This window comes from Tyto alba, unplaced genomic scaffold, assembly GCF_018691265.1.
Source record: "Tyto alba isolate M040663 unplaced genomic scaffold, T.alba_DEE_v4.0 Super-Scaffold_18, whole genome shotgun sequence".
Classification (NCBI taxonomy): domain Eukaryota; kingdom Metazoa; phylum Chordata; class Aves; order Strigiformes; family Tytonidae; genus Tyto; species Tyto alba.
The window spans coordinates 21,275,914-21,299,893 of record NW_024881280.1 but is presented as its reverse complement, the minus strand read 5'-3'; the positions used below and the strand labels follow the sequence as shown (position 1 = coordinate 21,299,893).

General features: G+C 36.8%; 1 protein-coding gene across 16 annotated transcripts in view; it reads left to right on the top strand.

The window, feature by feature from the left end:
• RALGAPA1 (Ral GTPase activating protein catalytic subunit alpha 1) overlaps positions 1 to 23,980 on the top strand; it is a 133,451-nt gene that overhangs the window by 61,125 nt on the left and 48,346 nt on the right. For all 16 annotated transcript variants that reach the window (XM_042791125.1, XM_042791124.1, XM_042791123.1 and 13 more), the window contains 11 exons: positions 842 to 1,035; positions 1,160 to 1,258; positions 1,371 to 1,526; positions 2,972 to 3,100; positions 4,073 to 4,198; positions 5,434 to 5,492; positions 9,113 to 9,221; positions 16,346 to 16,456; positions 17,820 to 17,888; positions 19,498 to 19,632; positions 20,362 to 20,545. In XM_042791125.1, coding sequence (XP_042647059.1) covers positions 842 to 1,035; positions 1,160 to 1,258; positions 1,371 to 1,526; positions 2,972 to 3,100; positions 4,073 to 4,198; positions 5,434 to 5,492; positions 9,113 to 9,221; positions 16,346 to 16,456; positions 17,820 to 17,888; positions 19,498 to 19,632; positions 20,362 to 20,545 — 1,371 coding nt within the window. The remainder of the gene's footprint in view (positions 1 to 841; positions 1,036 to 1,159; positions 1,259 to 1,370; positions 1,527 to 2,971; positions 3,101 to 4,072; positions 4,199 to 5,433; positions 5,493 to 9,112; positions 9,222 to 16,345; positions 16,457 to 17,819; positions 17,889 to 19,497; positions 19,633 to 20,361; positions 20,546 to 23,980) is intronic.

Genomic DNA, 23,980 nt, shown 5'->3' with positions numbered 1-23,980 from the left:
AGCTGCAAGATTTTCAGAAGGTCTCGGCAAATTCTGGTGCTGAGATGTTTTGAAAATCTGAGAGGGGCGGAAAGGAGATTCTGAGTGCCTGCTGCTTTAAAACCATGGCTTGTTAGTTAGTTTAGTGTGACTGTTTAACTAGGTAAGCGTGAGCTGAGTAGAATTTAGCCATCATGATCTATCAAAGTTTTCTTTGTATGGACAAATTAGATTAATCGTCTGCCACCTAAAAAGAATGTTCATTTGTATAACACTGATGTGTAAAGAGAGCTAGGTGAGAGTTAGACTGTGGTGCTAGGTTACCAAATGTTACCTCTCCACTCATACAAATCTACTGCTTAAAGGACAGTAGTCAGAGACAAGTCTGGTCTCACCTTTCTCTTCAATTTGCAGTAAAATACGTTCCTAGTAGATTCTAAGGAAAATCCTCTTTCTGTTTGATTGAGAAAAATGTGAAGTTGAAATGTAATTTTACTTGAAAACAGGCAAATAGAGTTTTGGAGACTCATTGACTTCAAAGAATGTGAGACAGCACTTACAGAAGGAATGGCCTTACTGGGTCCGTCAGATCATTATTAGGGCTTCAGTAGTGACCTTAAATGTTATTTATGGAAAGAATATAAGAAACAGGACAATTCTTCCTCTACAGAGTTTGATAATAGACGTATAGTTAAACATACCCATCATTGAGGTGGCTGAATGTATAAGAAGTATCTTACTCTGAAAGCCTGATGGTTTTTTTCCTTTTGGTTTTAAGAAAACAATGTATGTAGTACTTATATCAGAACTTTCCTTTTTCTGAAGAGGTAGGTCTCACTATACTTTTTTTCTTCCATTACAGAAACTAGTGAATTCCCCTCAGAATGTTGCAGTGTGATGGCTGGGGGAACGCTTACAGGATGGCATGCAGATGTTGCTACTGTGATGTGGAGGCGAATGCTAGGAATTCTGGGAGATGTCAACAGCATCATGGATCCAGAGATTCATGCCCAGGTTTTTGATTATCTGTGTGAACTGTGGCAGAATCTTGCCAAGGTAAAAGAACTAAACCTCTTCTCCAAACTGACCTGACAGGGCAGGATTTTCACAAGGAAAAGCCCACCACCTTACATATTTCCCATAAATATTTATATTTTCATTTTGTTTTTAATAATTGCAGATAAGAGACAATCTTGGTATTTCAACAGATAACCTAACTTCACCATCTCCACCAGTTTTAATTCCACCACTGAGAATTCTAACACCATGGCTGTTCAAGGTAAATTTGAGCACTAGGAAGTGAAACAGAAATAAAAGTTCATGTTGGTGTAAAAGAGTGTTTAATGTAGTTTTTTTATTTATGAATAATAAATGTCATTCTAAAACTGTAGGCAACAATGCTGACTGATAAATACAAACAAGGAAAGCTACATGCCTATAAACTGATTTGCAAGACAATGAAGCGAAGACAAGATGTTTCTCCAAACAGGGATTTTTTAACTCATTTCTACAATATAATGCACTGTGGGCTTCTTCATGTTGATCAAGTAAGTTTAATTATGAAATTCAGGTTAATGTAAATAGTATAGCTAAAAATAAAATTGTTTTATCAAAAACACTGAATGGATTTTCAGTTGAGTAATTTAACTTTGTCTTTGAAAATAGTTAAGCGACTGATACTTTTTCTAGACTTTGATAAATGGCCCTCATATTCTTGGTTGTAATCAGAGATGCTTTTTATGTACTCAGTTTCAAGCAAATATGAGGGGAGAAAAGGTGCTCTTTCACTTTTTCACTGATTGTGCATTATAGATTGAAGCATGCCAGAAAGAGAAGGAAGGTCTATTGTTGTTCTTGCTCCCTGATGCAACAGTTTAGCTAGTAGGAAAGTAAACTGTGCTAACCGGATTGGGCGTAGTTTATGTCTATGGCAAGTGTAGGAATCAGCAGTGAGACAAACTGAGTATATCTAATCAGTGGGAGTACATGTTTTTCACAGGTTCCAATATGAACAAGTCTGAAAATATTGTATGTCTTAAACACTCTTTTTAAAGGCGTGCATCAGAAGTGTGAAAAGGTTGGTTTTGTGAAATTTTTGAGGAGCAGTTAGAGGCATAGAGACATCAAAGGCTCAAACAGCCCTGTTTTAATTAACTGGGCAAAATAGAAATAGTCCAGAATTATTCCACAGATGGATATGGATAGGACAGATCTCCAGTTTCTATCCTCTATAACCATTGTACAGTGCTTTTGTTGCTGCATTGCAAATCTTCCTATAACATATTGCCATTTAGTTGGATATCACTACTCCTGGAGAATTACTCAGAGAAGGAAAAGGGTTTTTTTTTTGCCTATCTGTGAAATTGCAATGATTTTTAAGAATTAAAACATTTTATACTTTTCGAAGAAATTGCATCATGTACTTTAATTTTAAAAACTGCCTCACTAAGTCTACAAGAATGTAATATGCTGTGTTGAATAACTATGTACCAGAAATGTTATAAAACACTTTATTATCATTCTTTATATTTTGGTTCGATACGGATATATGTAAGAAGCTAATACTTTTTTTAAAGTTATAGTCAGGTGATACTTCCTGGAGAGGATTAAGTTGTTAAGAAGGTATAATAGCTGGTTATCTCACTGTATCTCTTCTGTACATATTTAAATGAATGGTTAATCATTTATAGAATTCTTAAAAGCTAAATGTAAATGAATGTAAGATGTAACCTGGTACCAATCTCATACAATAGTGTCCAAGGTTAAATTGATGTATAAAGTATACCACAGTTTTCTTACATTAATATTAGTATAGTTAAGGAATTAATCTGTTTATGCTACTCTTCACTCAGTAGCAAGTGTCTTAATTGCCACAATGAATTTGCTTTCCTGCATTTTCACTTTCTACCTTTGGTAAATACCTGACTTTTTTTTTCTCATGTATTGTGCATCTCATTGATACTCTTCATTTTTTCCCATTTCCTCCCAAAAGGATATTGTCAATACAATCATCAAGCACTGCTCTCCTCAGTTCTTTTCACTTGGTTTGCCTGGTGCCACCATGCTTATTATGGATTTCATTGTAGCAGCAGGAAGAGTGGCTGCTTCTTCTTTCCTCAATGTAAGTATTCATCCGTTCATTCTCATTTATGTGTGAGTGAAAAGGGTTTGGGAGAAAACTGAGCAGTATTTTTCCTTGACTAGGCTCTTAACTTGACCCCAGAATTCAGTGTAACGGTTAGCAGTTGGTGGTTTATTCTAGACCACTACACGTGCAAGTCCTCTCCAGAAAATATGTGAAGAATGCAAAAATTACTGTTGAAGCAGAGAATCTTATTTTACCTCAGAGTTCTCAGAACCGTGACTGCCATTTATCTGCGCTTTAAATTGTTTTAAAATAAATGTCCATTTTGACTGTACTTTCATTTTAAAAGTAAATTTATTCCTTCCTATCTCTGCTATGTAGTGACTGGGATGATCAGGTTTGAGAACTCAAATCCGCTAGTGTTTGCACTATTTGGATGTATTTCTGATACTGTTACCCAGACAACTTCAGCCTTATATAGCAATACTGATATGATTACCTAGGTGCTGTTGGCCTTGCATGACTGTACTTTCTCAAAGCTCCCCAGTACTCCCCTCCAGTTGTCTGTGAGTTCTGACTGTTCTTCAGATCATTTCCCCTTTAACCAACTATGAAATCCAGCCTCCCTCAAGAATCCTCTGACAGTTTCTTACACTGTTACCTGTAATGTCCAGCAATGCCTCCTGTCACGTCTGGTCCTTTCCCAGATCCTGTTCAATTAGCTGAACCTAACACCCAGGCTTAGTTAGGTGCTCAGTCCTTTGTCTGTAGTCCTAACAATTCCTCTGCTTCCTTTTGACCATCTTGAAAAATGGGAGCATGGGGTATGCATGAGTAGCAATCCATGAGGCTGTGGTCTTGGTTTGCTTAGCTTTACAGAATTTGCAGAAGGAGAAAGGAAATAGCGTTGTAGACTTTCAGCCATTGTTCTCTTTTAAGGCAGCTAGAAATGTCAGCTTCCTGATTGCAGTAAGAATATGTATTTCTCTCCACCTTTTTTCCTTTTAGGCACCAAGAGTTGAAGCACAAGTTCTTTTAGGATCTCTAGTCTGTTTTCCCAATTTATATCATGAACTACCAGCTCTTCATCCAAACATTCCTGACATTGCTGTGTCTCAGTTTACAGATGTTAAGGTAGGAATTTTAAGAATATTTGGATGGTATTCAGCTACGAAGTATATGTTTAATATGATGTTTTCCCAAGAAATACTAACTAAAATTTTAAGATTCTAAAATTTTTCGGAAATCATTTCAAAGCAATTAGAAGGCTCAGGATCCCATGAAATCTTATCAAACTTTATACTACTAAAAATACTTTATAATTGCTATTAATGCAATAATAAAGTGTTTTCCTGTATTGTAAAAGGAAATGATGTGTTACCTCACTGATGTGTTATCTCACCTTTTCAAGCCCACTCTCATTAGGACTATTTACAGGTCTCAGAGATTTAATCAGCTGAGATGAGAAGATTGAGAGGTTCAAGATACATTGTTTAATTTACTGAGGATTCACAACTGGTGAAATCTGCCTATGTTACTAGGGGCTTTAGAAAACCTCGGTACATCACTATGTTCTTTTAGACAAAAAGCAAAGAATAATACAGAGTTGGGTAGTGTGCCAGTATACTGAAACTGGGCAGAGCTCAGTTCATGTGTTTAATTTTGCTGTATGTGTGTCAGATATGATTACTATGTCAAAAGAAAAGGTTCCCCGTAGGTTTCCAAACTGTTTCAGTTTAGAGAGAGATGGTGGCTTGGAAGCTGCTTTATAACTTGCTCCCTTTCGGGGACTTTGAATTCCTTCTTTCTCATTTCTATTGCATAATGGCTATTTACTTAGGCTTTATTGGGAGCACCCTACAGCTTTAGGGACATTTCACTGCAGTTGAGTCAAAATTATTCTTGTTGTCATTTCTAAGGCACTGTAGTCACTTGTTCTGCAACTACTTCCAAAGACTTTTAAAATCAATATAATTTTGAAAAAATGCTTGTTTAAACCTCGAAGTAGTAGATTCTTTCTGTAATACCCTTCAGCGCTATTCACAGAAGCTAGCATTAGGGAGTCCTTTGTTGGTGTAGTTTTTTACCCTTGATATTTTATGGAAATGTATCGGCAAGAATTGGATAAATGGTTAATCAGCAGAAATTAGGACAGTTACCTGTGGCATATTCTTGGGGTAGCACAATAATGAGCATCTGGGGCAGACTAGAAGCTTGGAGTAGTGGTAAGCAAACGATTCATCTGACCACAAACCTAGCAACTCAGCTAAGCAATATGCCTGTGTGTGGTATAATAAAATTATAATTTTCTGATGCTTCATGTGATGGAGTTACTGGTAAATCAGTGAATATTTTCCTCTTTGTTTTAGGAACTCATAATTAAAACTGTGTTAAGTTCAGCAAGAGAGGAACCATCTGGTCCTGCAAGGTAGGTCATACAAAAAGAGCTTCTAAATTAATAGATTCTTTTTTTTTATATACTGATTCATGGTGGATGTATTAGAGAGCTTAAAATAGAAGTTTATATTTACTTCATTCATGGTTTTCTTCACCACTATCAAAACTGTGGTCCACCATATGAATTCAAAATTGCTTGTAAATAGAGATATTAAAAGAACAGACATCTTCTGTCAGACCAAATGCGGATATAGCCCAGTATCCTTTTTCTGATAGTGGCTGATAGGAAGGGATGTAAGTATGGGTAAGAGTATAAGCTGTATGCTTTACCAGCCTACCCTGGTGTTCAACTCAGGGATCTTCTGTACTAGAAAAACATTTTATTTGTTACTTTGTTACTTTGATTAAGGACAAAATTCTTTTATTTTTTATTAGACCACATGATTTAATTTGGAAAAACAAAAATAAGCCAAGGTACATGAGCCCTTCTTTATGGTATGGGAAAGGAGCAGAAAATACTAAGCTAAGGAATAAACTGGGAATGATTGTTCTGATGCCTAAACCTAAGAATCTACATCAAATAGAGAACTTCAGAGAGGATAGTTACCATTTTTCTGTTTCTTAATCTGTTTAGGATTTTGTTCCTCCTTACCCATACCCAGAGACTCTCAGTTATAGAGTCCCGTGATTGGATTGGAACAGTATTCTGTAATGCCTACCAAGGAACAGCACACTTGTGTGCCTTATGTATTTGGGTGGAGTTTTTATATATGCTCAACTAATACATTGTCGCTTAAGAAATGCAAAATACTAGAACTACCTACCTGAAAAATGTTACTGGAAAGATCTGCTCATTGAATTTTAAAACATTTTGCTGGAAAACCAAGAGCAGTTTTCATCAGCTCACTTACCTCTTCTTCACGTGAGCTGGTAATATCTCTCAATACAGGGGAAAGAAGGAATGTTCTGAGATCATTTTAATTTTATTTTTCACATTCTTTTACAAAACTGAATTCTAAAAAGCATAACACTCTCCAGTTGGTTCAGAATATTATTACTGATCCTGTGGCATCTTCGATTCTGTCAGTGTGGCTGTGAAGAGGAGGGGAACATCCTACATGTCACCATATCCTTGTCTGGCTAGGAGTGTGTGTATATAAGAGCAGAGGCACATGTGCATGCCCAGACTTTCAGAAAGCTGAGCTATGTTACCCCAAAACGCAGAGCTGGACCACTGTGTGTAATAACATTAAATTAAGATTGAAAAGGAATAGATTCCCAGTGTCTTTGGGTTACTTATGTCCCTCTCCTTCTTCTGGGAGACAGAAGGGTATGTCTTCATTGTGGGGATAATGATGTTCCCACAGGTTCTGAAGCTTGACTGGCTTACTCCTCAGTGGTAGTTTACACACTGTCTTTTTTGGTAATAACATCTCTGATATCGTCTCCTTCATACCAGTACAGAGTTTACCTGGGTTACCATCAGAGGTCATGTTTAGGATCTGCATTAAAATTTTGCCATGTCAGCTCAGCCAGTAGTAGAGACTTACTTGTCTTTGCAATTTCCTAGGAGGGACCTTAGATTTCTCGGATCTTGGGTATATAGATTTGTTTGTCTCTAGCAAGTCTGAGTGCTGTTATTGTTACCCAAGCTATAAATCTTTATTCCTTATCTCTTCTGCAGAGGCTCAGTGTTTTGCGTTTCATTACATACTTGACCCAACTAAGCTTCAGGAAAGTCAGTTATCTGAAATATGTTCTACTCTCAGATATCCATCTGTAAAGATTAATAACTCTATTAATCAAATACCTCTCCTGTGCTGGCAGTCTGAAAAAGAAGTGATAGGTTGATGAACTCACTGTTCATCTCTTCTTCAGCTTTTGTTTTAAGGCTGTGATTCTTTAATAACAACACTGTAGCCACATAACTACACAGTTTTTCAGAGACTGCTCTGAATAATGATAACAAAACTGGTGTTCTTAATAGAAACCTCACAGACTCCTGGATATTTTGCACAACATTATGTCATCAGATATGGAATGGTTCTCAGTGTCATGAAGAAAACTTTAAATAGTAACACAGACTTAGAGCTGTCTACTCTTCTGTATACTAAAGGTTTATTTTCTGAGTCAGTTAACACAAGCTATCCACATTTATTATTAAATCCATGCTATGTTCTTATTTTCTTTTGTTCAGAAAGGATTGAAACACATACTGTGGAAATAGCAGAAGTGTAGATTGCTGCCCCTTTTCTGAGGCTGGAGTGTGTTTAAAACATTCCTGGCAGTAGCTTGCCTACATAGTCCTGAAAAATTTCTCAAAGAAGAAAGTTACAAAAATCTTAGATAGACTGTTCCAATACTTACCTAATTTTTACAGTCAGGTTGGTTTTATGACCAGCATATAGGAGAAATCTTTTCTACTGGAAATTAAACTCTTCAGTGACTTACTGCACATCAGAAGATGTCTTATCATTTCCTTCCTTAACTGTGATTTAGACTCAGTACACCCTTCAACTTTTCCTCCATATGCTGTATTTCCCAAAGCTGTTTATTATTTTTGTCACTTTTTTCCTAGACTCCCTTAAGCTTGTCTTTATTCTTAAACTGTATTAATCAAAGTATAGTGGAGGTGGTCTTGCAGTTCAGATTTCAGTAACAATTTGCAAAACAGGGTGGTTTGACACCTTATTTACACTATCACATAGAATTAATTCCAAGATATATTTTTGCTATCTGTTAACAGTTTCATGATTCTTTGTAGCCTTAAAATCCTTTTTCTACAGCACAGGTGTCATAGGCACTTCTGTTTCTGTTTCTATTCTAGCATATGATTTTTCCTTTCCAGATGTAATGCTTTGCAGTTCCAATGACCCGCTTTCATCTTGTCAGTTTTGGATTGCTCTCCAATTTTATCCAGAGAATTTTGAGTTCTGAAGTTGTTTCCAAAATATTTGCAGCATGTGTTCTTGAAGATAATTACTAGTGATTCAGAGATGACTTTCATTACCATTTCTGAACAAATTTCGTCCATCTCTGCTGATTTGAACTCATCTATCTAAATACTCTTTACCTTTACAATTCTTTTTTATTACCTGATTTTAAACGAAGAAACAACAACAAAAAACGACGTATTTAATCACAATATGTATACTGTCGCTAGCATGCGTTTACCCCTCCTCTATTCATCCTTGTTTATTGTCAGTCTAAAAAAAAAGTCTACCTATGAACGAATAATATTCCAGAAGCTCTAAACAAATATGAGCAAACTCTGATATTGGGGAAGAGGAACCTCCCACCACAATTTTTGCTTTATCTTAAGAAAATACATATGAATGTCCTATACACTGTTTTCAGGTAGTATTTTTTATCCAAAAAGGACATAGAAATGCAGGAGTTCTTGATGTCTTTTGGATTTTTAGTTGCTCAGGAGACTGTTTCCTTTGTCCTTTCCTGTGTCTTCACCTGGGTACTTGGGATTTCTTGCTCATTTTTAAATAAGTTACAGCATTATAAAGGTGTTTCTGTAGTTCTTTTTGAAATACCAAAACCATATTTTTTAGACCTTAGCAAGACATGTCATGTATCATAAAAATTGCACGTTCTTGTATCATGTTTCTCAATAACTTGTCCTCCAACATTGTTTTACAGATGCGTTGCTCTTTGCAGCCTTGGTATTTGGATCTGTGAGGAGCTAGTTCATGAATCACATCATCCTCAGATCAAGGAAGCATTGAATGTGATTTGTGTTTCTTTAAAGGTGAGAGACTAACAATTTTACAATGTATATCACCTTTACATGTAAAGATACTTTGCCTCTTCAAAGTTATCATCATGTTTTAGCATCTTTACTTCACAGTCTGATTTTCAATCCTTACAAAAGACTGAATTCAGTTTAATTAATGTATCTCTGAACTCTGCCAAAAGAGATCCTTACCCTTCTTTAAGTTTGGGGGAAATGGTGTGCTGGGAGGCAAGATAGTGAATCCCTATCTTAATATATATCATTAGCCACTTCACTCTAATCTATACTCTTTGGAGCATAATAGTTTGTCCATCACCCCATCTTTCACTAGTAATTCTTGCAATTCAGGTTTCAGCAAAGCCACTACTGGTTTTGTCTGACTTTGTCCAGCTATACCCCTTCCCACATCCTGGATCCAAGCTTCCAGAAGGGTTTTCTGCATCTATTTGTAAATAGATCTAGGAGCCTGTGGTAGATGAACCTTAAGTAAGGGGCAAACTCGCACTGAGCCACTCACTCCCCCTCTTCAACAGGACAGGGGGAGAAAACAGAATGAAAAATCTTGTGGGTCAAGATGAAGACAGGGAGATTGCTTACCAGCTACCATTGTGAACAAAACAGATTTGACTTGGGGAAATTAATTTAATTTTAATTAAAATAATTTGGGCAGTGAGAAACAAAGACAAAATTTAAAACACCACTTTTCCTTCCCCTCCCCTTTTCTCAGGCTCAGCTTCACTCTTCATTCCCAAGTAGTGCAGAGGGGATGGGGAATGGAGAGTTACGGACAGTCCATAACAGTTCCTGTCTGCCACTCCTTCCTCCCTGTTTCAGTCTGGGTCCTTCCACTGGCTGCAGTCCTTAAGGGTAAGCCTGCTCCACTGTAGGCTGTCTGTGGACTGCAGTTCCCTCAGGAGATACCCGGTGCTGCAGTGTGGGGTACTCCACAGCTGCAGTGTGGACATCTCCTCCGGCGTGGTCTTTTCCGTACCCTTCAGGGGAATCTCTGCTCTACCACCTGGAGCACCTTCTCCCCCGCCTCCTTCTCTGACCTTCATGTTCGCCTGGTGTTTCTCGTTCCTTATTTTTTTTCCTTCTCTGCCTGTGTGGCCTTTTTGCCCTTTCTTAAATATGTTTTCACAAAGGCACCGCACACTTGGCAGACGGGCTCAGCTGTGTCCTTTGGTGGGTCTGTTGCAGAGCTGGCTGGGACCTCCTGTGTCTGGCATGGGGCAGCCCCTAGCCTCTTCTCACAGAGGCCCTCTGTAGCCTCTCCGTTACCAAGACCTTGCCACATACACCATATACAGATCCATACAAAGACACTGGAGTACTGAAGTGTCAGAGTCTGTCTTTCTCCAGCATTTGCGTCTCCTGTCCAGCCTAGACATGGATGCCGAGGGAAGTCACATTCCTCAATAATTGGCATCCTGGGTTCCCCAGCTCTGATTAATAGTACTCTTAAAGTCTCCATGGTACATTCTTCTGACAGATCACAAAGGGAGAGGCCAGGGTAGAGAGAAAACTGGAAGGGATCCCAATTTTGTGAGCCATCTGCCATCACATGGAAAAAGACCGTCCCAAACCAAGTTGGTGCCTTGTACTCTTTGGCTGCCAGACTGAGCAGAACATCCAGTGTAAGAGGGAGACAGGGAAGAAAATGGGAAGGTGGCAAATGCAAAGGACAAGAAGTTTCCCAGAGCTTCTCATGTTTCTTGCTCACCTGCCCTCTTCTTGACCTCACCAACCAGATGCCATTATCCCCATACCCTCATTGCATTCTGTGCCTGTTCTCTTCTGAGTTGGAGAGCCATTGCATTATGCAGTATTGCTTCTCAGGTCTGGCCAGATGATGGATGTAGAGTACTTATGCACATGCATGAAAGCACCAGAGCATGTTTGCTTTCCTGTGGCAAAGTGCTTCTCTAGGCTCACTCCAGGATGTGTCATTCAGGCCAGTAACTGTTAGAAAACATCTGAATCCGAAGATGGATCAAGAGTTGGTATCAAAGTTTATGTGAATAAACTGCTTATTGAAAGAAAATAATGAGAATTCTAATTTCAGTGAGAAGTAAAGAGCATCTGGTTTTGTGGCTATCATTAAAATTTAGTTCCCATTTTTTATGAAGCACACTGCAGCACTGGGTAATTTTACAGGTTTTCAGAAGGATTTAACGTTTGCTTTTTAATGGGTGTTGTGAGTTGGCTCCAGCTAGGAGCCAAACTCTTACCCAGCCACTCACTCATTTACCCACCCCTAGCAGGAGGGGAGAAAACATAGGAAGAACAGCGGTGGTCCCTGGCCCCTTCCCACGTAGGCCACCCCTGCAGGCCTCCACTACCTAAACCTTCCCACCTACACCCAGTATAATAGTTCTGAAACTAATTTGTAAGATAAAACTTTAGAGGCTCTGGTAGTAACCATGCAATTCTGTATAAACACCTTCACACTAAATTCTTGAAATCTAGGATGATTTACTGTTTCGGTATTTGCTGTTAAACGTAGTTAGCATGCACTACGATTCTCACCTGGAAATGCAGCTTGCTTAGATATAGCTAGTTCATTGTGGTGCAATGCCTATAAAATGCTTCTGAATAGAAGAGATTTTCTGATATTTTCCTGTCTTTCCTTTTGTGAATGACAGTTTCTGGAACTAGTCTCACTGGATTTCAACTCTGGTCACAAGATTTTGTATTGGTACTATATCAACAGTATATTTGTTTCATCATCTCTGTTTAAAAACTGCACCGTTTTGGCCTTTTTTTTCCCCTTGATGAGTGCTTCTGTTTTCCTACTTTCTGCAAATATTTTTCATATTTGTTCATACTTTATGGAATAATTAGAATATTATTAAAAACATTTTCTAGTATTTTGCAAACTTGTATGTTCATGAACATTATCTTCAACTTTTTAAATACTACCCTATTTATTTTCAGAACCTTTCTACATGCACTTTGTTTACATCAAAATTCACTGAACAGTCTAGTCTTCCTGTAGACACATGTAGATAAAAATCAGGGTGCTCACCTGTTATACATGGCTTGTCAGATGTTGGGGCCAACTATCCTTTTCAGCAATGGGAATCTGAAAATTAACCTAGCAAATCAGCTGATCACATCCTGTGAAACAGGATTTGAGTCTATGTCTAAAATGGGCGGCTGCAGGGCTTTTAGTATTAGACTCTAAATTGCAGTTTCCTGTTTTGCAAAAATCATATTCATCCTTTGCAGCTTCACTAATACTCTCTTGCAGGGTTTTCCCCTTGTTTCTTAATATCCCTTAACTAGTGCATTTTACCAAGTTCCTGTACAAGTTTGGTATTAGGAAAATTATGTTGTTTTTATCTTCTGCAATTTATCAAAGTTTGAACTATTTTTAATCCTGACATTCACTGTGATTTCTCTTTTTTCTTTGAGGTATTTATTAAAGCAATTATTTGTATCTCATTTATATTAAAAATCAATTCCTTCTTGAATGGGAAGACAAATATCTTTATATTTCTACTTTGCTTTGCTTTGTGTTGGCAAAAGCATCCAGAGCATGTTGGCTTTTCTCCTGTTCTGAGCAGTGGTATACATTCACAATCAAGTTTAATCATGAAATGAAAAGTTCATAAATGCATCATGGGAGAAACAAATTAGCTCTCATTTGTTACCTAAGCAATCTCCTGGCTTCCAAGTAGTCAGAGATTTGAACTCCCTGAATGGTTTATTTTTTTATTTTCAGGAAAAATGAATGGATAGGGAGCTATAGTCCTAGTCCAACTTATTGAGAAGTACAGCTGAGCAAATAACATTGAATGGAAATGCTAGCAACAATTATATGCCTATTTCTGAAACACAGAAGCATATTCAGAGCTGCAGTCCAGCAGCTCACTCTGAATATAGCTAGCACTTCTGCCAGCAGTGTGGCAATACTGCCGTATCTGTGTTAACCTCTGCTGAAGTACGAGCACAAAGGATCCTAACCAGACATCCAGACTCCTGCATCTCATGATTATATTATGTTCCTCTCAAAAATGCTGCAGGTACCTCACAAAATTGTGTTGTACAGGCTTAGTTGAATGGGTGCTAAACATAACTTATTTGCAGGTATTGACAAAGTTGAACTACTAATGTAACATGCAGAAAGCAATGGACCTTTGCAAAGATGAAAAATATGGAAAGACCAGCCTTCCAAGAAAAACCCCAGGGGTTATGTATCAGGCAAAGTACTGGTTCATTGAAAGTTGGGTTTTTTTTGCATCAAGTAACTTTTAAAATGTCATGTCCCCAGTTACACTACTAAATATAAAATCATATAAAATGTATGAATATATGAATTCTTATGCTTTATAACATACAGCATTTTCTAGAGATAGAGAACGACAGGTGAAATGTTTGTAGCATCGCACAGCTGCCTTCACGCCACCTCCGAACAAAGCAGCTGACTTGAAAGGGGTGAACTGTTTTGCTATCCGGCATAAACCAAGTGTTGCTGCTTGGATTTAGGAAGATGTCCTTCCAGGGGACACAGCTCTATAACCATCTGTTCTAAAGCATCTGTATATTCTTTGGAAATGTGATATATTACCATGCTGGCACAGGGTTGTGAAGTAGATGAAGGGTTTTATCTGTTTGCACCAATCCCCATATTCTTGAACAAAACTTCCTACCCAGTGCTCTTCCCGTGAATAAGACTTGAAAATTTGAGTGCACAAGATTTGAACTTTATTTGTATTCATACCCTTCAGCCTTTCTGTTAAATTTATGTCTCCACTGACTTTCATACCCTTTCTTAAATTAAAAAAAAAAAAAAATTCTCTTCAACCAAAGAACAGATAGAGGTTATATAATTTGCATAAACCATTTTAGAGCCTTATGATCCTCTTTAAAAAAAAAACAAAACAAAACAAAACCATAAAAAAAAAAGTTAATGCTCCCTGGTTTTAAGTAGTGAATGGCTCATTATTCAGAGACTCTGAAAAGTCGCCAGACTTCTTTCTCAGGTAATTTTTTCTTAAATTCAGTAATCTGGCTATTACCTATTAAGCTGCTCTGGTTCATCCACCCCTTTTGTCCTCTCCAGTGACTTTGGGGTTTTCCTGCAAGCTTGTAATGATGTTTCCAGCAATCTGGATTTGATCTCAAGTTCTATAATCAAATTGTTATACTTTCAATTTTATTTAATTTTTTTGGTTGTCAGTTGAGCTTGAACATTAGAATCTGTACCCTGCTTACTGTGCTCTTACAGTGTGCTTTCACAGCACAGACAGAGGCTGTCTCATGAGGGATAAAAAATAGTGGTGTTCTTGTCATAAGTTCTGGTAAGACTTGCAGATGTCAGTATCTGCTATGTTTTAGTTAAAAGCCAACAATAACATGAAACTGCATCCACTGAGAAACAGGGAAGGTCAGAACAAGAATGAACTACCCTGTGTGCTCTGGTTTCCATCTCTGTGGCTGACTTATAAGAGCCATTCATAGTCTTTATTTATGCTTACATATATACCACAAATAAAAAACATTTATTAAAGCTTCATACTCAATACTTTTGTTTATGCTTGTACCTTTCCTTTTTTTTTTTTTTTCAAGACCTTAAATGTAAAAACTGATGGCTCTGCTTTGATAAGAAGCTGGCCCAGAACAGAGTTTTCTTCGAGTGTATTTTCCACCTTTTGCCATTCAAAAAATTTATTCTGAAATCCTTAATTTTCTGTTCAGTCTTCATTGCGCAGGCATTTCAACTTTCTTAAAACTTTTTTTTTTAAGGTTTGTGAGAGATAACCTTCCCTGAAGTGTTAATAGAACTGGATTAAGAAAACAGTCTAAGAAGCCAAGAAATTAAATCTATGTATTATTGCAACATAATTATCCTTTTCTGAGTTCAGAAGTAGACACTTAGCCATCTTGCAGTACACACCTGTGACAGCTTCACTGCTAAGTGAGGTTAAAACATGTAAACTACTTTTTTGTTCTTTTAATAATGCAGGAATTCTGATGTTACTCATCTTCACTGGAGAAACAGAACAGGATTTTTCATGGTTAAAGCATGAATCACCTAGTTGTTTTCTGAGTGATTTGAGATTCATCAGTATTATGGTTTGGAATATTTGTTTTCAGTAAAGACAGAGTATTTTCTTGAGTAAGAATGTTTTTGAAACCCTTCCCTTGGGGCTGTCGCATGTTATTTTTATTTCTGTGTGGTTTGTGCTGTCTTCTGAAGTCTGTAGTTTTGCTCAGATTTGTCTTTAGCTCAGCTGTGTAGGATTTTCATGTCCTAGATGAATGAAATTCATTTGTAAGATTCACTTTGTGCTTGTTGTTTGGTGCACAGCTTAATGTTTTAAGGCAAGTGCAATGAAGGAAGAAGCCTCAATTACATGTCCTGTGCATTAAAAATTTAAGGAAACATATCCCTGTCTCTTCATTCCTTCGTTTTCCCACTTCGGAGCGTAGGGCAGCGTGTGCATCCGATGCCAAGGCTGGGGACCAATTGTACAAATGCATTCACTTGCCTTGACCAACACAGTAACTTAAACGTTTTAATAATGGTTGAAAGCAGGCCCCAGTGCAGCAATGTTGTTCTGCCTTTAAAAGAAAACAGAGAAACAGAGGAATCAAGCACAGAAGCTGAGGTGCATTCATTTCCATTCAGACGAGTGCTGTACACAGCACTCACCAACAACTACAGAACAGTTAGTCTCACTATTAGTACTATGTCCTGCATTTTGGATAAGCGGCTGTTCACCTGCCTTGGTTCTCGACAGAGACCTCTGATTTCAGAATGAGATCCTTGATTTTTTGCAGTGATGTCACTTTAATGTTTATTAATGTTAACACAAGAACATCTTTCTGGCTTCATGATCCTGTACCTAACCAGTCTGAAATTAGTTAGAAGACTCCTCTCCCCTTTCCCTCATTGCATGCAACTGTCTGATTATCTGTCCCAAACCTTTAATGTTAGCTGCTAACGTTTGCTTACAGCTGTAAAATAATTACTTTTAAATTTTGTACAATTTAATTTTGTTCCTCCAATAAATAGGTACATAAAACACTATATGTATAAAACCAATACCAAAATTCCTGACCACCTTACCACCTAACATATTGTTAGGTGAAATGTAGTCATCATTACTGTGCTGTGTTCTCTTTTCTAGTTTCCAAATAAAACAGTAGCCCAAGTTGCATGCAGTATGCTGAACATGCTGATACATTATGTACATAGACTTCAAGTGTATCAAGCTGATTCACCTTTAAGAATTATTCAGGTAAGTCATTTTTTAAAATTTGAAAATGTTAGTTCTCTTAAATGTAACAGTAAAATATATTTCACTGATATTAAAATACCAGAATATTGACAAGTAAGTTTCACAAAATGGTAAATTAGTAGAAACATAATCTTACTGATCGTTAATTTTGTGGGTTCACATCACACTTATTTGCTGACTCCAATATTAACATGTAAAATGTCTGTTGTGGTTATTTACTGTGCTTAATACGATTATGTCAGTATTTACATGAGAATATTGTCAATAAAGTGCAACTTTGACAAAAATATTATATGTCTTAAAATATGTTTATGTTTAGTGAGAAAATGATTACTTAAAATACAGATCTACAACTTTTTTTTGCATATACATATGCAAAACACTTTGCATAAAAGAGTTTCAGTATAAAGCAAAAATAATTATTTTGAATACACTTTAAATAATAAGGAAGTAGACTATGGTCTCTGTGGTCTGAACCACAGAGAAAAGAGAGAGGTCTCCCAGGTAACCAGAAAGGGAATAGTGGAGACTTCTGAAGAGGTGTAGCAAGTATTTTTCGGCTTCTCTGCAGTCATATTGTTGATTAAGTAGAAGCTGGGTATTTACAAATTCTAGTATTTCTAAGAAATAATGGAGCTCAAATAGCTCCGTACACAAACCCCCATCAGGCTCCTTCCTGCACCCTACAAGTGTGTTGAATCGAATTCTGTTCCTGCCTGAATATGTGGAATAGCTGTATAATTTCATTGTCCCTAATGCACCTACGTCAGTCAAGCAGAACGTGTTCCTTCAACGTCTTCTGCCAAATTCAATTAAAAGGATTTATTTTTTTAGAAAAAGTGGCAAGGAATACTATAATTTGTCTCAAAATAGCTTTAATAGAATTTAACCATGAATTGGGGTTGTTCAGCCTAGAGAAGAGAAACCTTATAGCAGCCTTCTAGTACTTAAAGGGGGCTACAGGAAAGGTGGGGAGGGACTCTGTCAAGGCATGTAGGGATAGGACAAGAGGTAATGGTTTTAAACTGAGAGAGGGTAGATTTAGATTAGATATAAGGAAGAAATTCTCTACTGTGCGGGTGGTGAGACAGTGGCACAGGTTCCCCAGGGAAGCTGTGGCTGCCCCCTCCCTGGCAGTGTCCAAGGCCAGGCTGGACGGGGCTTTGAGCAACCTGGTCTGGTGGAAGGTGTCCCTGCCTGTGGCAGGGGGTTGGAATGAGGTGATCTTTAAGGTCCCTTCCAACTCAAACCATTCTATGATTCTGTGATCTAGTATTGTGTCACATTTACTTGCTTAAAAATTTATTGTAAACTTAAATATTTGAATTGTATTTTTAAAGAAACTATGCTGTATTTTCCCCAGATTCTGATAGCAACTATTACCCATCTGCTGCCCAGTACAGAAGCTTCCTCTTATGAACAGGACAAGAGGGTAAACATTCTTCATTTCTTTTTAATTTGTTGATTTAATTACAAAGGTGCGTGACATGGCATTGTTACAAAATTTAAGCTGTCCTTTAAAGTATGGATTCAGAACTTTAAGTATAATACAGTGTAGTCTTCTCAGAATTCCAGCAATATTCCTCATATAATTGAATTTTGGAAGTTTTTGTAGGAAAATATGCATTTACAATTGTTTTCAATATTTAGAAAGTCTTCTTTTTCCTTATTCTCAGTGAATTTACAACCAAATAAAGTCATGTAGACTTTTCAAACTTGTCTTATAGTGCAAGTATATGTATATTCTCAACTTGTAGAGAATACCTTTCAAAATATTTATATTTATGATTTTTTGCACTTTCTATTGTTAGTACATTCTTGAGCAAGGTAGCCTGTAATCTTCAGATGAATTTGATTGTTGTCATCCTTCAAAACAATTGCTATCTTTCCGTATTTTCAGTGGGCCTGAGTCCCCTAGCTAAGACGGGGTCCTTCATCACTTGATACTCACAGCCATACTTTCACCTCTCCTCTATGCTTGCAGTCAGGGGCTGTTGTAGGCTACAGTGGTATGCCAAACTAGCCACCTTTCAACTTGAGGAAGCTTCACATAATTGAAAAAGTTTCCCCATGAACTAATGATCATATAAAAAATTGGCCTACCTAGTTTGACAAACTTAGTCCTAATGTGTTTCTTAAAAATTGGTTTAATATAAAAATACTCAGAGCCCTTCATCATTAGTTTTATTATGTAGTGCCTCTGAGACACAAACTTGTAATGTATTATGTGACATGAGTATGATGTTTATATGTTGTTTATTAGTAACTTAGTTAAGTGGATTTTCTTTGAAAGACTTCTGTTTAACTTGGGAAATATTTTAGAGAATCTTGCAGCTGTTTATCCAAATTGTTTCTTCTTCCACGGCTCAGTTTCAAAAATTAAAAACAATTATTTGAAGCCAGTAAGCTATTGATAATTTGATGTGTATGTGTGTCTTAATCTATTTCTGTTCTACAGTCTTTAAAAACATCCCCTAGAGGGAGTTGGTTCTTTTGCTGACTGAATAGCCTACAATACAGAAAGCAGTTGGATTTCTTTCAGGTGATACCTGGTGCTGCATAGCATTACTGACACATTGTGGAGGAAATTCTGTGTTATTTATAAAGCACTAAGTGCAGCTGAAATATGAAATAGTTCAGTTTTGTGTAATCCTTGATTCACTTTACAGTGAGATTTATGTGCAGAACGGCACATCAGCCTTAATTTGCACCTGTGTAATCTGTCATTTTAAAAACAGCACCCTCAAATCAATTTTGAAAATCATAGGTATTCTCTTAAACACAGTATCTGCTCACTGACTTACCATGATGAGAAACTATTGTATGGATGGTCTTAAATATTTCAGTAGCCAAAGTTTTTACTGATGCTATAGGTTTTGAAGATGCAGTGGCTTTTAAACAAGCGTGACCTGCCATTACTGCAGAAGGTTAACTCAACTGAATCGAAAGAAGAAAGTAAAACAAAGAAGTAAAATACAGTGATAAACGTGAAGTAGCAGGTGCTGGTTTAATTGATTTGTAATTGAAAGTGTTTTTTCCAGTTGGTGGTTTCGTTACTTCTGTGCTTACTGGATTGGATAATGGCCTTGCCATTAAAGACCTTGCTGCAGCCTCTTCACACTACAGGAGCAGAAAATGATAAGACTGAAAGATCCGTTCTTAATTGTATATATAAGGTACATGTTTATTTACTCACTAAATGAGAATTTCTGTGTATGGCAGTAGTGTCAGTTTTCGTGGAAATTAACACAGTAGTTTTCTGTGAGCTGATCTCCATTCTGCAGCTGTCTCAGTTCTTGTACATTTTACTGTAACAGTTTGATCTTTTGTATATTTGAATTGTTGATTTTGTTTCACATTTTGTGATGGTTAACCAAGTTCCTTTTTGTATGTCATATCGATAGCAGACATTTGTGTTGTAGGAGACCAGCTATATATTTAAGACCGGAAGATGTAGCTTTTATATTCAAAGCAATTTTCTTTAGCAATAAGGAAAGTAAAAAGCACTAAATTATAATTACTGTCTTTAGGGACACAGAACAAAGATATTTTTTTTGCAAGAGAAGGGGATTAAAATCTCCAGCAGCTTAGACCTAGCATATGTAATTAAAGAAGATAGGAAATCTAAAAATAAAAGTAGCATAGTGATTTGTTGTAAGTATTGTTTCTTGTTTCTTTATTGTTAAATTCCACTTCAGTGTAGATGCTGTTTTAACAATTTCCTTTGCAGACCAGGATTTGTTTCTGTAAGCATGAAACATCAAAAATTTTCCAACATTTTGTCCTGCCTACCTGGTTCTAGCAAATCAATTTAAAAATGTAAATAAAAATAAACTTAACTTCTTATAAAACTATCAAGTAGAAATTTCAGTGGTTAATGTAATGAAATTCTGGTTTTGTTCTAGGTTCTGCATGGATGTGTCTATGGGTCTCAGTGTTTTAGCAACCCTAAATATTTTCCTCTAAGCCTTTCTGATTTGGCATGTGTGGATTATGATCCTTTTATGCATCTAGAAAGCTTGAAGGAACCAGAACCACTTCATTCTCCAGACTCAGAGAGGTCTTCTAAACTTCAGCCAGTCACTGAAGGTTTGTCAAATAGCCTAAATACATTTTCTTTCAAAAAACTTTTATCTTGGTTTCCAGTAATGAAATGTTTATCTAGAGCATAAGTTTTTAAATTATACCTAGACACTAGGTAAGAACCATTAGTATGGAATGAACTAACATAATTTTGAGCAATTACCGTTTGATTAACTGGAATAAGTATCTTCTGAACAACATGAAGATCAATTTGATATGGATTCTTCTGTGCTCTGTGTATGAGCAAAAAGCATTAAGTACTGTAACATGGATAAATGTTCCTTTTCATTTTACTTTCAGCAAATTATTTTTTTTCTTAATTTTACTTCTTTTTCTAGGAATATTTTGGATTTTTTTCCTGTCTGATCATGCATTATTGAAGCTTTCTGTGAATTTTTTTAGCCTATCATAATTTGTTGTTGATCTGTTTACACTGTTTAAAACCACAGAGTTATCTAAAAAGAGAAATTTTCTCTTATCTGCTTAGAACCTCAACAGACCCAGGAGTTAACATTTTCTTCAGAACTCAAAAATAAAAATAAAGAAAGTAAGCAAGAGAGGAGTAGCATATATTATGCACTGTATCTAGTAAATATCAAATGGCTACACTGGGAAGAAAATTGAGATTAATACTGATACCAGAAACTCTGTGTAGTGCTATTCTCCCTCCATATTAAGTTGTTCCATTTAGGCTTCCTTAAAGGTATTAAGAACCAGATAAATGCAGCAGCTCTTTGTAGCAGCTGTGTGCTAACAGCAGGTGATTTTGTGGTCTGTAGTGACTACGTGCTGTTTTTTATGTAGAGAAAATGGCTAATCATTGTGCCCTTGTCTAAGGCATGCTTCATCATCCTCAAGTACTTTTTTGGCCAAAGAATTCTAAACATAGAGCTGTCCCCTAATAAGCTCAGTATTGGATTGAACAAGTCTGATTTGAGAACTGTTGGCAGGAGGAGCTGTAATTATTAAATTTACTGAAGAATGAAGCAAGGTACTATACTTGGCTTTTTGTCAAATGGCTGTGGTCTTATTAGTAAAAAGTAATCATCTGCTGGGTCAGAATGAAAGAGGCTTCGAAGGATTCATTCTGTCCTAATTACAGTCTCACCTATACATATTATGTAAAGCTAATATTTAAAGCATTTGCCAAAATTAACTTCCACTGCATGTTCTATTACAGTGTAGTGAATTGTAGCAGCTTTTTATGCCTGGCATCTTTTGTATTCTGTAATAATCTGTAATTATGGGTTAGCAGCAAATGCTGTGTGGCTTTTTTAATCTGACAATCTGAAAAGACAACCCTGAATAGATTTCTCTTTAAATGAATGTAGTTGCACAAAGCCTTAGCATCGATATCTTCATTTTGCATTTCCGTACGTGATCTGTTCTTTTATGATTTCATGTTAAATTTCTAAATAAAAGTAATTTCAGATGTTCCTTCTTATCTCTTCAGACAAATTAAGAAAGTCCCATGTGTTTTTAAAGTTTCAGGGATCTGGAATTGTAAGTCAGATTGTGAAATATAATTGGCAAACTACAGCATTATAATGCAACCCTGGTCTTGCAACCTGGGCACTTCTAGTCCACATTGCCAGGCAGAGAATAAAATTGGCAGTGTTTAACCGATCAGACAGCATCTGTTCTCCCTGGCATTGTTGGAGGAGAGAGAGGAGTAAAGTTAGTGGATAACACTCAGTCTGGGACTCAATCAAGACAGGGGGTCAATTAGTACAAGCTAGGAGCAGAACAGTATGCCAGTGGGTCAGCCTCTTTTAGTAGAGGCTTATCGTTATATCTTTTTTGAAGGAATGGAAATGGGAGGATGGCAGTTGCAGGGAAATCAGGGAAGTTCTACAAAGACAGGATGGGGTTTGCTATACTCTCCCCTTAGGTGCCAGGCAAAGCTCAAAGTACTGAAATGCTAGATTTCTTATGCTTTTGAACAATTTAATAGATGTGATTGACATACCCTGTTATACCTCCCAATATTCAAGTTCAGATCCATCACAATTTTTATGGACACTTAGCTGCAGTATGATGTGGTATGAGACCATGAAGATACGGGACTTCCAGTGATAGAACTGTGTAGTGGGGACAGGATTTATTGAGAGGCTGGAGCAAGTCCTGCGGTAAATGACAGGGCAAAGATTTGTTAAATCCTCTGGAAACAGGCAGTGTGGGGAGAGAAGAGGACTATGCCTCTCTCTGTTTTAGTAACTTTCCAAGTTATACCTAGGATTACCTGTGGAATTGTCTTAGTCCTCCTTTCTGTAGGTTTCCAGTAAAGTGGTAGTTTGCAGTATTAAGATACACAAAGAATAATTTTGAAACTGTGTTAAACACATTGAAATGTAGTATTTAAACCAGAATGAACTTTTAGCAGCTGACAATAAAGACACCAGTAGGAAGCTTTTCTTGCATCATCAGAACTTGCAGACAGCAAGTCTGTGGTGCTTTCATGCATCTAAGGAATCCCAGGGCTTCTCTGCATGAAGGCTGATGAACTATTCCTCTAGCTAGTATGAATAACAGCTTCCTCTAGCTACAGTACAGACATACAAGTGCTGTCTGTGCTAATTAACTGCACCTAACTAGGCTGGATTCATCATACACTGACAGAGGTATGCTTTCTCCAAGGATAGTATAGCCTTATGGCACTGTACAGTTTAGATGTGCAAAAGCTAACTTGGACAGCACTGTGCCATGCTCTGCTTACCTGCTTCTGATCTTTTGCTTGTCATTACAGGACCATAAACATCTATGAGGGAGAATTAAAATGGAACCTCTCCTTCAAAGCTGATTTGTTGTTTATATTAAATGGTGCAAACATTTAGGAAGAGTAAAATTGTGGGTTCTTTGCGAACCTTGTATTGACAGGGAAGCTGATTACATGAAAATATGTAGCATTAGACAAAAAGTGCTATATATCTTCTAATGTTAATAGATAGCAAAATCAGACTATTGAATAGAGTCTAGTCATAAGGAAATAATATTTTATGGGGTTTTTATTGCAATTATAGGCAAAAATATTTTGAAACCTGTTCTTCCTAGATCACTAATCTGTTAGAGTTGTGATTGAAAGGTAGTAGTTATATTGCACAGATACACTGGACTTACTGATTTCATGGATTTTCTCCCATTTGTCATATTTCTCCAAATATATTTTAAACTATTCTGCATAGATTGATTATTTTTCCTAATATATTTCAATTTCTGAAGAGAAAGTTTCTCCCATCTGATGTTTAGTCTTAGCTTTTATTTTTAAAATATACAGTACTTTTAAGGCTTTGCTGTTTGCCTTTTTGCTAACTTTTTACTTTTTAAAAAACACTTTATACATGGTGCCTCCAGATCAGCACAGTTTGTGCTTTGTGAGGGAAATTCTAGACATGGGTTCTCTGTAATCGCATCTCTCTATACCTGAAGCTTAAAATTAAAAAG